At 36.9% G+C, this 15,341-nt stretch overlaps 1 protein-coding gene across 1 annotated transcript in view; it reads right to left on the bottom strand.

The window, feature by feature from the left end:
• LOC101896388 (activated Cdc42 kinase-like) overlaps window positions 1-15,341 on the bottom strand; it is a 44,857-nt gene that overhangs the window by 2,413 nt on the left and 27,103 nt on the right. The window contains exon 10 of the mRNA XM_011292793.3: window positions 719-2,422. Coding sequence (XP_011291095.1) covers window positions 719-2,422 — 1,704 coding nt within the window. The remainder of the gene's footprint in view (window positions 1-718; window positions 2,423-15,341) is intronic.

The following is a 15,341-nucleotide window of genomic DNA, read 5'->3' as shown; positions in this document are numbered from 1 at the left end:
TCTGGGCTAAGCCCCCAGATCTTGCCTGTGACGTTCCTGCGACCAGTTTAGTATTTAATGACACCCAGGAGCAAGTTTAGAGGGATGTTCTTATAGAGGATCCGAGGAAAGCATTTATAGACTAAGAAGTAATCTCTAAGACGTCTAAATGGCAGCATTTGAAGAAGAAGAACGCAAGTTCGTTTTTTTTTAAATTACCAGAGGGAAGTCTTTAGAGACAATCAGAAGAGAACCTTAATATGAAGTCAAGTTTTTTAGACGTCCAGGGAGGAAAGTTAAGGCAAATAAAATGTACCATTAGAAGGTATTTTTACAAAAACAGGAGTGGATTCTTTTTGATCCTAAACAGCCAGAGTGAGAGAGGGAGAACTTTTTTATACATTCAGAATGCAGTAATGTAGTAATATAGCTGTCTCAAGGGAGGTCTTTATGAAAGGCTAAAGAGAGAGATAGAGAGAGTTTTACACGATCAGAAGGATGTCTTTGAATGATCAGAGGGAATTTCTTTTAGGTGATCAAATATGAGACCTTATTTACGACCGGGATGGATTCTTAATAGAGACCAGAACAGTCTTTACAAACCAGAAAAGTTATATGGGCGGCCAGAATTGATAATTCATAAACGACAATAAGATAGTCTTTAGATACAGCCAGAAGGAAACCTTCATAGATCATCAGATAGAAGTACACAAAATTCCCCGTCTCTCTCCATACTTACATCTTTTCCCAAAACTTTCATCATTATGCGAACTTCATCGGAATCCACACCACGTTCGTGGCCTTTCGGCTTCTTATCGGAGAATTCCAGGAGATCTTCACAACTCACAGAATTGGAATCGTTGAGACGATTTACAGCTGCCGAAAATAGTTCAGCTTCAGTTAGGGGTTTGATGAGAGTGGAAGCCGCATCCGTGGGTTTGTTTACCATGGCCTTGTCGACGGATTCACGGACCCTTTGGAACAGAGCATTGCCAGCAAGCTCATTGTCGGATTTCGCAGAGGGTGGAGACATACTCGTTTTGGGGGCCTTTAAATTTCTTTCCGACATTTGTGTGGTGGCATGTTGAGACGACAACGAAGATGCGGTGTTTGTGACTTGTGTTGTTGGTGTCATAGATCTTTCTGTAGTGTGTGAAGAAAAGGAAGTGGAGGATGAGTTGTTATCTTTTGCTGTAAGTTCATGTGATTTAGGGACTTCCAAAGATGTGGCCTCCTCTGGTGGAGCCGTTGTGGGCACTGGGGGCGGAGGTGATGGAGTTGTTGTCAGCTGTTTTACCTCCAAACTTTCATTGGATTTCTTATTTTCCATATTTTGTTTACTGATCTTCACCAAATTCTTGTCAATATCCAAATTCCGTAGCTCATCTTCATTGACATAGAGGCCATCGGCCAATTTTTGTGCATCAAATTCCATTTCCTTGCTTTTGTGATAGTGATCCTTTTGTATGGAGAAATTGTAGAAGCCATCTGTGACATCAGGCGATTGTAGAACCTGATCTTTGTTGAAGTCTGCCTCCAGTATCGATTCGAATTGTAGCGAGGCTGTGTCGTCGGTTCCGATGTTTTGATAGGTTCTCTCCTGTTGTGCCGAGGATGATGATGATGATGATGACAATTTTGTGGTATTTTCATATTCAGCCAGGGTGGAGGAGCAATTGTTGTTGTTAATGTTAAAGGGTTTTATTGTGGGTACCGTTGCCATATTCCGCGCCATGTTGGAAGAAAGTTGGCTGCCATTACTTGTTGTAAGGCCCCTGAGAACAGATTGCTCCTCACCCATGACTTTGTTTAGGGTACGTTGCACACCATTGGCTGGTATAATTAGGGGATATTTGCGTACATGCCGTTTGGCATTGGTTTGTATGTGTTTCTTACCCTCCTTGGGTGGAACGGGCAGAGGATTTAAATCTGTACCATCGGGAGTTTTATCTGTAGTCGATGATTGTTCCGGAAACTTGTATGACGATGTATTGGTAACATAACTGGGACTTTCACAGGGCGATATGTTGTCACTAAGTCTGTTGTTGACCGCTTGATGGGTGTTGGTATCCATGTTAGGTGTTTCAGCAGCTGGATCTCTAAACAACCCCAAATCTGCAGCTTTACGTCCACGAGCTCCCCTTGTTGGCAATGTTGTTGGTCTGGGAGCATTTTGTATGGGTGGTATTACCAGTTCATGTTCATTATGGGAACTGGACCGTTCTATATGGTGTGTTGAACCGCCCACACCAAAGTCGACATCTTTGTTAAGGTTACACGAACGCCTTGGCAATGTCTTGGCCGATTTCAGAGGGAATTGCGCGCTATCCGGTTTTCGTAATATACAAGTGCTACTGCTAGTGGTGTTAGGTTCAATTCCCATTATGTGTTTACGTTCGATTAGGCTGTTGTAAGCTTCTCGTCCATCTTCGCCTATTATGGCCTGTAGAAGAGGAGGAGAAAGGAGAAAAAAAAGAAAGAAACAAATTGAAAATTGAAAAGAATAAGAAACAAAAAATTAAGTAAAATAACTAAATTAAAAAAAAAAAGAAAATAGAAAAAAAAAAAATAACAAACTATAATCTTTAATTGCCACCAAATGTTATCTGAGGAATATTCGAAAATTTGGAAGTGGACTGTATTTTTATTAGGAGATCTATAAAGCCCACAGCTTTACAGCCCATGAAAATAATTCAGCTTTAGTTGAGGGTTTTATGAGAAAGGGTGCAGGAAGCCCGGTCCGTGGAAGATTTTAAACGCCGTGCAATCTGTGACATCCCTCCCACTCACAACCATTTTTCAGAGACTTACTATCCCGTATTTGGTAACCTTATACCTTTTTCCATTCTGAAACACTTTTATTCCTTCCGATTTTAAATTAAACAAAAGGACAATCCACATAATGGTTATTTGTAACTCCTTGATATTTTTTTATTTTATTTCGACAACTTGTTTTGTTCGTTTTTTTTCTTGCTTTTTGTTTCGTTCATAACTTTTAGAAAAATCCTTATGCATAAAATACAATTCCACAATGAAATATTTAATATGTATGTTTGTTTTGTTTGTATGTATTTACGTAAAATTCTCAATACTTTTGTTTCTTGATGCAGGATTAGCTTTGATGGAACTTTTTTATATTTTGGGGTCAATTTTTATATTTTCGTTTATTAAATAAAATTCATATAAATAATATATTAACATCCTCTACTCCATTTGTTTAAATAAAACCAAAAACTAAACTAAATAAAAAAATAGTACCAGTCGATTTTGCCGACAGATGTATTTCCCCAGCCTTAAGTTATGATCAGTTGGCCAATATTGTCCAATTCGTATCTGACCTAAGACTGATATAAATATTACAACACGCCATATTTGGACTAAATCGTCTACTTTCTACTGTGTGGAAATATGTGTGAGGTACCAGATGTAGCGGACCGAGATGTTCCACTTCATACACTACAGCTAAAAATATTAATATTTGCAAAATTTGAAGGAAATCGAACATTTATATCCAATTTTATGCGAAATTATAAATTTCGATAAATTACATGTTCATATCAGATTTCTGGTTAAGAGAAATATTTAGACATATTTGTGGGGGAGGTACCACAAGGAGTGGTGAGATATATTCCATCATCAGACCAGACCTTAGGCTCACAAAAATATTGTGATGTGAGTAATTTAGAGAGAACCGGGAACATTTTTCGGATTTTATAATCGTTTTGGTTATTCAAAATGTTAACCCAGTGTGGGGGAGGTACCAGAATGGACCGATCTCTAACATTTTTATAACAAATCTTTTACTGATGGAAATATTGAGATGTGCAAAGTCTAAATTGAATCGGATGTTTATTTTGAGTTTTATGAGCTTCATGTATCAAAATGTTGAACCCTTGTGGGGAAAGTACCAGAAGTATTCCATCTTCAGACCGGACCTTGCGTTAATAAAATTGTTGTGATGTGTGTAACTTGAAAACAATCGAACACTTACATCACATTTTATAAGAGTTTTAATTATTCCAAATTTTTGACCATTTCTGGGGGAGGCACTTGATGGAGTGGACCGATATTGTTCATTTTCATACCTGACCTAGCACTGATGCTAATATTAGGATATGCAAGGTTGAAGCAAAATCGGATTATCCTTTCCCTTTTTGTGCAGTAATTTATTTTCTTTGAAAATGTTGACCTTTTGTAGTGGAGGTACCAAAAGGAGTGGACCGATATTGCCCATCTCCGAACTCAATCTATGTATTAAGTTTGGATCAAATGTCCTGTACCCTCTCCCTCTCTAGCCATATGACTGAGGGTATTTGATTCATAGTTGATAAATTCCCAATATTAACTTTTTTTGTTACGTGAGCTCTACTAAATACGCACAGTGGTGTAGAGTATCTTATAATCGGCCGCGCCCGACTTTCGACCTCTCCTTAGTGGTTTTTTTTTTTTTTTTCAATTTGGTATTGGAAATTTGCAATAGGAAACAACAGGAAAATGGTATAATCGACTTTACGGCATTTTCAAAACTTTATACCAACGAATTTTACTCTCAAAAAATTGGAAGTAGATCCAATATTCAATCCCTGTTCTATTTTGTTTAAAGGTTTTTAACCTTAGGTTGGAGGGTATTAATGTTTTTACTTGTTTCCGTTCGATTTCACTCTTAGAGCAAACTCTCACTGTAATCCTAGCGAATCGGTTCCCACTCTAATTTTTCAAACAGGAGAGACTCGATGAGTAAATGCCCTATCCACTCCACTCCCACTCTTCGAACAATTCCGCTCGCGAGCAATTTTCACTCTGGAGTAAAAATTCAGAAATCTGTGCTCTGCTCAAATTCAACAACATTTTCAACTCGTCTGCACAAGCCACAGCTATCTGCGGCAAAATGAAAAGTAGGAGAAAAGTCCTCAGATGCATTACAGTAAGTATGCCGCCCTCGGAGTCCACCCCCATCCATTGCAACTGAAGAACGTCGACTGGCCAGACAAACAACGGCAATTTTTCAGGATGGTGGAGTCGTCGCAATTTTTATTGGGCACGTATGAAGTTGTGCCCAAGCTGTAAAAAAAGCTGTAAGGCCGAACTTTGAATACCCTCCATCATTTCAAACGAATTTGGCAATTTTCAAAAAATTCGTTAAATCCGTTAAAAATTCTGTTAAAATCTTAAAAATACCAAATGTATTATATAGGGGCTATGCCAAAATGTGGATCTGCACAGACAATTTTCTGTAATAGGCTGTAGTATTCATTACGAACTTCAAATACCAAATTTGAAACAATTCCGGTGAATAATAGCGCTAAAATCATCAAGCTACCTAATATCGGGAGGTTCCGTTATATGGGGGCTATACGAAGACTTGGACCTGCACAGACAATTTTTTGGGTTAGGCTGTAGTATCCATTAAGAACTTCAAATACCAAATTTCAAATAATTCTGGTGAATAATGTCGCTAAAATCATCAAAATACCGAATATCGGGGGGTACCGTTATGTGAGGGCTAGGCGAAGACGGGGAACTGCACAGACAATTTTTTGTCTTAGGCTGAAGTATCCATTACGAACTTCAAATACCAAATTTTAAACAATTCCGGTCAATAATGTCGCTAAAATCATCAAATTACCGAGTATCGGGAGGTATCGTTATATGGGAGCTATACCAAAACGTGGACCTACATGGCCCATTTTCAATACCAGAAGTCCTGCAGACATAATATACATTTGAGTAAAATTTTATCAATTTACTTCATTTCGTTCGGAAGCTAGAGTGATTTCCATAGACGAACAGCGGGACGGACATCGCTAAATCGACATAGAACTTTATGCTGATCAAGAATATATATAATTTGTGGGGTCTAAAATGTATATTTCGAGGTGTAACAAACGCAATGACAAACTTAATATACCCTCCATACTATGGGGGTGGGTATAAAAATTCTAAAAATATTTCACAAAATCCTTCAATTGTGTATCCTGCCTTTAGATGGGTTATATTGGCCCACATCATCCGATGCCTCTCCTTTTAGGGGTCTAAAACAATATTGGACATTACTTTGAAAATCATGACCAGAAAAATTGTCTCAGCTGGCGCAGTATAACTGAAGGGAATGACCAACTTAATATACCCTCCATACTATGGTGGAGGGTATAAAAATTATATAAATATTTCACAAAATCCTTCAATTGTGTATCCTGCCTTTAGATGGGTTATATTGGCTCACATCATCTGATTTTTTTTCTTTAAGAGTTCCAAAAAATATTGGGCATTACTTTGAAAATTGTGACCAGACAAATTGTCTCAGCTGGAGCACAGTAACTGAAGAGGAGGAGATTGACAACATTTGGTTGCAACAGGACGGTGCCATGTGTCACACAGCAGAAGCGAAATCTACTTCATTTCAAAAAAAAAAAATAATATATGTATGTTAAAATCGACAAAGTGACGAATATCGGGAGGTCCCGTTATATGGGAGCTATACCAAAACGGGGACCTGCATGGCCCATTTTCAATACCAAAAGTCCTGCAGAAATTACATATATTTGAGCAGAATTTTATCAATTTACTTCATTTCGTTCGGAAGCTAGAGTGATTTCCATAGACGAACAGCGGGACGGACATCGCTAAATCGACATAGAACTTTATGCTGATCAAGAATATATATAATTTGTGGGGTCTAAAATGTATATTTCGAGGTGTAACAAACGCAATGACAAATTTAATATACCCTCCATACTATGGGGGTGGGTATAAAAATTCTAAAAATATTTCACAAAATCCTTCAATTGTGTATCCTGCCTTTAGATGGGTTATATTGGCCCACATCATTTGATGCCTCTCCTTCAAGAGTTACAAAAAATATTGGACATTACTTTGAAAATCATGACCAGAAAAATTGTCTCAGCTGGCGCAGTATAACTGAAGGGAATGACCAACTTAATATACCCTCCATACTATGGTGGAGGGTATAAAAATTATATAAATATTTCACAAAATCCTTCAATTGTGTATCCTGCCTTTAGATGGGTTATATCGGCCCACAATCATCTGATTTTTCTTTTTTAAGAGTTCCAAAAAATATTGGGCATTACTTTGAAAATTGTGACCAGACAAATTGTCTCAGCTGGAGCACAGTAACTGAAGAGGAGGAGATTGACAACATTTGGTTGCAACAGGACGGTGCCATGTGTCACACAGCAGAAGCGAAATCTACTTCATTTCAAAAAAAAAATAATATATGTATGTTAAAATCGACAAAGTGACGAATATCGGGAGGTCCCGTTATATGGGAGCTATACCAAAACGGGGACCTGCATGGCCCATTTTCAATACCAAAAGTCCTGCAGAAATTACATATATTTGAGCAGAATTTTATCAATTTACTTCATTTCGTTCGGAAGCTAGAGTGATTTCCATAGACGAACAGCGGGACGGACATCGCTAAATCGACATAGAACTTTATGCTGATAAAGAATATATATAATTTGTGGGGTCTAAAATGTATATTTCGAGGTGTAACAAACGCAATGACAAACTTAATATACCCTCCATACTATGGGGGTGGTTATAAAAATTCTAAAAATATTTCACAAAATCCTTCAATTGTTTATCCTGCCTTTAGATGGGTTATATTGGCCCACATCATTTGATGCCTCTCCTTCAAGGGTTACAAAAAATATTGGACATTACTTTGAAAATCATGACCAGAAAAATTGTCTCAGCTGGCGCAGTATAACTGAAGGGAATGACCAACTTAATATACCCTCCATACTATGGTGGAGGGTATAAAAATTATATAAATATTTCACAAAATCCTTCAATTGTGTATCCTGCCTTTAGATGGGTTATATTGGCTCACATCATCTGATTTTTTTTCTTTAAGAGTTCCAAAAAATATTGGGCATTACTTTGAAAATTGTGACCAGACAAATTGTCTCAGCTGGAGCACAGTAACTGAAGAGGAGGAGATTGACAACATTTGGTTGCAACAGGACGGTGCCATGTGTCACACAGCAGAAGCGAAATCTACTTCATTTCAAAAAAAAAAATAATATATGTATGTTAAAATCGACAAAGTGACGAATATCGGGAGGTCCCGTTATATGGGAGCTATACCAAAACGGGGACCTGCATGGCCCATTTTCAATACCAAAAGTCCTGCAGAAATTACATATATTTGAGCAGAATTTTATCAATTTACTTCATTTCGTTCGGAAGCTAGAGTGATTTCCATAGACGAACAGCGGGACGGACATCGCTAAATCGACATAGAACTTTATGCTGATAAAGAATATATATAATTTGTGGGGTCTAAAATTTATATTTCGAGGTGTTACAAACGGAATGACAAACTTAATATACCCTCCATACTATGGTGGTGGGTATAAAAATTCTAAAAATATTTCACAAAATCCTTCAATTGTGTATCCTGCCTTTAGATGGGTTATATTGGCCCACATCATTTGATGCCTCTCCTTCAAGAGTTACAAAAAATATTGGACATTACTTTGAAAATCATGACCAGAAAAATTGTCTCAGCTGGCGCAGTATAACTGAAGGGAATGACCAACTTAATATACCCTCCATACTATGGTGGAGGGTATAAAAATTATATAAATATTTCACAAAATCCTTCAATTGTGTATCCTGCCTTTAGATGGGTTATATTGGCTCACATCATCTGATTTTTTTTCTTTAAGAGTTCCAAAAAATATTGGGCATTACTTTGAAAATTGTGACCAGACAAATTGTCTCAGCTGGAGCACAGTAACTGAAGAGGAGGAGATTGACAACATTTGGTTGCAACAGGACGGTGCCATGTGTCACACAGCAGAAGCTACACTCAATTAGCATTATCTGCGAAATCTACTTCATTTCAAAAATAAAAAAATATTTCCCCATCTTCAAAGAAATTCCATGCAAAGCATAGTTCCATTTCATTAATGCCATAACAGCAACACGATAAATGTTTAATAATTATCATTGTTAATAATTTCTCATTAATATTATAGGTATTTTTGGTTATAATTAATTATATGTATGTATGTGTAAGTATTAAAATGTAAGTATGTATGTATGTAGGTAGTTTTTGTTAGGTAATATCAATAATAGTTAGTGGTTTTTAGAATTTCAATATAAGCTTCGCATCTTAACTATGTTTTCTTAGAGGAAATGGAGGGGGGGGGGGGGGGGGGGGGGGAGAAGGAATCAATTTTTAAAGAGGGTATATGTATTCCAAATTTATTAAATATTTTGGACATTAGCTCACAATTTGTTTTTCGATTTTTTGTTTGTGTTTTTTTTTTCTTTCTTTCATTCCATCTAAGATAAGGAGAAATATATTTGATTTTGTTTGTTTGGTTTTAAACTTTTGTTTTCAAAATTTCAAATTTCCTTTTTTTTTTTTGATAATACATAAGTCTTGAGGTATGATGATGATTATTATATATGTAAGTAATTAAGTATGTATGTATATACCCAACATACCAAATTAACTTGAGAATAATATTTTAATAAGCTTACAAACATAAGCCTAAAGCTTGAGAAAATCTTGAGAATGTATTGAGAAATGTTTGTTTAACAATTATAGAATAATCGAAAAGGAACCCTTATTCATAAGCTTATTCTTGTAATTGCAGAATAAGCTTACGAAAGTAATATTTTAAAAAGCTTATTTTTTCAATGGTAAAAAATATTTATTTATTCATTTTTAATTATTTTACACATTTCATTCATTGATTGCCATCCCAGCTGTCACTGCATCCTGTTGCCTTGATACCTAGATGCTTTCTTTCCCCTTATTTGAGCTTCTGTATCTCCTCCACTTATTCTTCACTTCTGTTGAATTCCTGCAACTTTTTGACGCCTCCATTCTGAAATGAGATTGAAATAATTTATACTACAGATTCCCAGATTTATTATTCATCATTACCTTAGAGTTTCGTCCGGAAATGGGTCCTAAATTCGCGTGATTTTGATTTTAACCAAAGAAAATAATTTTTTGTTGACAATTTTCACAAAAAAAATCAAAACAAATTTGTCAACAAAGGACAGATTTGAGAAAAGTTTGTGCAAAAAAGTGTTTCTCAAGCATTGTTGAAAAATTCTTATGATAAACTATTTTCATAATATTATTCTCAAGCTGTATTGTATTTTTGGTATGTTGGGATGTTTCATTTGTAAGAGTGTGTTAGTGTGTAATAGGCGTAAGTAGCAGTTGTTTTTTTTTGTTTCATATGTATAAGAATATAATGTTTTGTTTTTCTATTTTTAATTCTCAATTCAGTCAACTTAGATTGAATAAATTCAGGGATACCAAGGATCCATAGAAAAAAATTAAGATTACATATTTTTTTTATTATTATAAAAGTTTACATATTTCAGTAATGCGTTAAACTTTGTTTGAAGTTGCTTTTGGTTCTATAGGTTGTGATAAGTTTATGCTTTTATATATTTTATAAAATGAGATCATATGTATTGATTAATTATTAAGTAAAGTGTTTTATAATTATTGGCTGTTAAATTAAAATTTGAAAACAAGAAAATAAATTTTGGGATGGAAGACACCAAATGAGGATTTTTTTGGGGAGTAACGAAGAAATCTTCCTTTTAATTTGAAGATGAACGAGTAAAAACGATATACTCGACCTGATCGAACTTTTTATACTCCCCATCATAGGAAGACTTGTATAGTCAAATTTGTTGACTATTAAACTGTTGAAGTTATCGTTACACCAGCCTTTAAAAAATACTGAATATCCTTACGAGATAGACTTCTACTGATCGCAGCTTATTTAGTTGGATAGCCCCATTATCCAGACCTTTACAACACCAATATCTAGAGCATAGCGTTCGATTGGTTACCTTCAAGCATATGGGCCTACATTGATAATGTTTTGCCGAAATTGTATTCTGTCTCTTTTCAAAATCTTACACCCTATGTGGGGGAGGTACCAGAAGAAATGGTGCGATCTCTACCATCTTTTTTTATGATGGAAATATAGAGGTGTATCAAATCTGAATGGAATCGGAGGTGATTTTCTCGTTTTATGAGATTCATGGATCGTCACAATTTTGACCCAAAATACTGATCGCAGCTTATTTAGTTGGATAGCTCCACTATCCAGACCTTTACAACACCAATATCTAGAGCTTAGCGTTCGATTGGTAACCTTCAACCACATGGGCCTACATTGATAATGTTTTGCCGAAATTGTATTCTGTCTCTAAAGATCTGAAAATAGCAAATTATAGTCACCTCCGGAGGAAAATTGCAGTTAGTTCTGGTGGCCAATATATCGAAGAGTACCGATTTTGTAATTTTCTCGTGAGGAAAATTTCCATTCCCAAGATGCCTACTCCATAGTAGACGACCTGTGAGGTCATATACTCTATTGTAGAAGACCTGTGAGGCCATCTACTCCACAGTTGATCCTGAGATATAGGCCAAAACATATTTTGTCCTTTAAAATCGTATTTTTCGATCATAAATTTTTTTCTTAAAATTTCTACAATGAAATGCTAATTCGGAAAATAGAAGGAATCACCTTTCTAACGATGCCTTCCTTCTACGCGTTCCTTTTTTGATCCTGAGATATTGGTCAAAACATATTTTGTCCTGTGAGATCATCTACTCTACAGTAGACGACCTGTGAGGTCATCTACTCTACATTAGACGATCTGGCAGACCTAAGATAGTAGAAGAACGGGCAGGTCATCTACTCTACAGTAGACGACCTGTGAGGTCATCTACTCTACAGCAGACGACCTGTGAGGTCATCTACTCTGCAGTAGACGACCTGTAAGGTTATCTACTCTACCGTAGATGACCTGTGAGATCATCTACTCTACATTAGACGATCTGGCAGACCTGGGATAGTAGAAGAACGGGCAGTTCATGTACTTTACAGTAGACGACTTGAGAGGTCATCTACTCTACAACTTGGGATGACATCTACGACCGAGCAGGTCATCTAATCTAGAGTTGTCTCGCAGGGTGGTTTTCATTGTCGATGCCAGTCCTTCAAGGGGTTTTACATCTGTGGATCTATGGAATGCAGTTCAGAGCTTTCAGAGCTCAAGAAGTCCATCTCAGAAGAAGACATTATCAATGACTTTATCCAGACAATTCCTTCTCCAGCTGCAATATGCATAGGAGATCTCCAAAGGGATTTTCATCCATAGAATGCATTTGCCATGTCTTTATTCACGAAAGTCCTTCTCAAAGTCTTCCATTCAAAAACCGTTTGCGATGTTTTATAACTCAAGAAGACTTTTAAGATCGTATTCACCAATAGAAGATATTCTCGCTGCCTTCATTCACCATAGGAGTCCTAAGAAGACCATACCGAGGCCTTGTATCTACATATAGAAGACCTTACCAATGCTTTCTATCCAGACATAATCGAGACCTTCTGTAGATAACACATTCGAGGTCTTCTGTCCACAGCAGAACTTCTTGGGTTCGTAAAACCATAGAAAACTTTCCAATTTTTTTTAATCGATATTCTAGAAGATGTCTTCTATTCCAAGAAGGCCTTTTAAGGTAGTCTATTTATAAAAGGCTTTATTTCTTCATAGAATACACAATCGGTCCCCGGTGTCCACAGAAATCTTAGGGTCCTCTCTAGAAATTTTAGAAGACCTTCTAAATATTGGCTTTGCATAGAAAACGTTTCAAAGGTCCTATTTGAGGAATGTTTTAGGAGTAGAAAATACTTTTCTAGAAAAGAAAGTCATGTGGAAGAATATTTTTGGGTAGGAATCCTGCTCACAAATGGATGGCTCTCAAGAGGACATTTTCATACGAATTTTCAAGAGGTCTTCTATAAAAGAGGAAATTCTTCTACAGATAAAATAATTCTTTCGAGGGATCTTCTATGGATGGACTAATATAACGAATATTTAAGAGGTGTATTCAAGACCTTTTAAAAAATGTCCTTAAACCTTCGAAGAGGTCTTCTATGCAAAGATATGCTGTGTGCCTTTTAAAAAACAGAATAAGTTTTTCAAAAAGGATCTTATACGAATGGAAGATATCTCAGATACCTTTTTTTTAAATTTAGGACCATCCAGATGCCTGCTGTACATTAAAGGCGTATTTGTTTAAAGAGATTATAGGAATTTTTATAACGAGGATTTCTGTGATGCCTTCTTCTTAATCCCAATAAAACATAAACAAAAAAATTTGGAGTTATCTAAAAATATAAAAAAGAAAGTATTTCTATAAGGATATTATTATCCTGCCAAGCTACAATGAAATAGAAACCCTTGTTTGAATTGTTTTTCTTTTTTTTCTCAATTTAAACGGTTAAGGCTGGTTCCACATCATCATAGAGCCATATGAAGGGTTTTATTCACATTTTATATTTTGTTTTTTTAAAGCATACTTTTAAGCGGTTTCAACCATTTTTTTAACCTAAAAGTAACATAATACTATATAAACCTATGTGATATACTTATGCTATTAATATATATGTTTATATTTTGATATAAAACGCTTCTTTTTAGTTTCAAAATTGTGGCGAGCGCCTAAAAGTATGCCCCAAAATTTCTAAACAAAAATGTGGAAAGTCTTTTTTCATGTTCAGAATCATAATGATGTGAAAACTAGCCTTCTGCTTTTTTTGTTGTTGTAATTATTTTCATCTGTTGCCGATATTTCTGTTTGTGCTTTGCTTATTGGTTGTTGTTGATGTTCTTTATGATTTTTTTCTTTTTTTTTTGTTATTTATTTGTTTTTGTAAGGCACTCCTTAATATTTGAGAGATAGGATATTTTTTTGGATATTTCCAGAGAGAGCAACTATTGTCTTGATTGTTTCCTTTTGTTGTTTTGTTCTTGGAATAAATTCTTTATTTTACTTGCTATGGTCAATGATGGGGTGAGGGAGGTGAGAAGGATGGGTGGCGGCTATGGGTTCGCTTAATTGGATCACCCAAGTTTTTCATGTAAACTCAAAGAAAATTTAGGAAATATTTCAACATCCTCTGTAGCTATGGAGCAGGACTCGGAGGTAGATGATGGTGATGGGGTGCACTATAGCCTAAACGATATTCAAATTGATCACTATCTGTGGTGGAAGAACTCAGCGTGGAAGATGGGTGGTGGTCAGCAGCAGCAGCAGTGGCGGCAGCAGCTGCCCCATAAGCAGAATGGGCCGAATGTTGTTGGCGCCACAACATATCGTTCTGCTTAACCGTGGAAGCATGTATCTTTTCGGGCCATTGAAATTCGGTATTGTTTGTGGTATTGATGTTACTATTGGCTTCCGGATTATCATTAAAGGCCGAGGGTGGACTGCGCCCGGTCAAACGACTCACATCGAATTCTTGAAACACCGAAGAATTGCCAAGAACATTACGGGTATATGGTGTGGCCGTAGAAGAGGCCGATGATGAACCGGAACCAGAATTCTGTGTAACATTGGAAACCTGGAAGGTTTTTGGAGTTTTACTGTTTAAAATGGGTAAATTGAAACCCTTCTTTGTTGGTTTCTGGCCACCGAAATCGTACAACCTTTCCTCATAGGGATATGATTCTTCGTAGGGGTTACGATTGTAGGGACGTTGTTGTAGATTCGAGGCCCCCAGCCCCAAGGTGGGGTTGCGTGAAGAACTTCCTCCTCCTCCGCCGCCACCACCATAATTGTAGTGGGGTGCCGATTTAATACTGGCATTTGATCCATAGATTTTACTCTTTCTCCTATGGACATCATCCCGATCATCTTGAATGGATTCAGAAAAGACTTTCCTATTATACGCTTGTCGTCTTCTCCTTGGATACAGGCTACCCGAGCCGGATGTCCTCGACCTTATATCACATTCCGAACGGGCAATGCTGCGATCCATATCACTTTCTTCATCGGTACTCGAGGAGCTGGTGGCCACCTGGGGCATGGGATTGTAACTTAAACGCCTCAGAGTCCTGGCCCTTACCGAACGAGATTTATAGGATGAGGATTTCATTGGCCGCTGTTGCATATCCTGCGGATCCAATGATAATTGCTTTGTTTTATTGCTTCGTTTTTCTTTTCTGGCCGCAGCAGCTGCGGAATCACGATCCAGGTGATCGGTAAATGACATGGACCGGCGCCTGTGCTGCTCATGTTGCTGCTGCTGCATTTGTAGGCCATTATAATTATCAGAATTCTCTTCGATCCTTAACTGGTTGGGAGAATATATGGAAGTATTGCTTGATTTGTGCATGCCCGAACGGAAGGGGGATACCAAACTGTCATCACCGTATTTAAAGATTTCTGCCTTATAATTGGCATATCCGCCCCCACCACCACTGCCACCACTTCCGTTCCCTGCTCCACCACCACCACCACCGCTACTGCCCAACATACTGGGCGAGGGAAA

This window comes from Musca domestica, unplaced genomic scaffold, assembly GCF_030504385.1.
Source record: "Musca domestica strain aabys unplaced genomic scaffold, Musca_domestica.polishedcontigs.V.1.1 35, whole genome shotgun sequence".
NCBI classification, from domain to species: Eukaryota; Metazoa; Arthropoda; class Insecta; order Diptera; family Muscidae; genus Musca; species Musca domestica.
The sequence above is the reverse complement of the archived record's forward strand: the minus strand, read 5'-3'. Positions and strand labels throughout refer to the sequence as shown.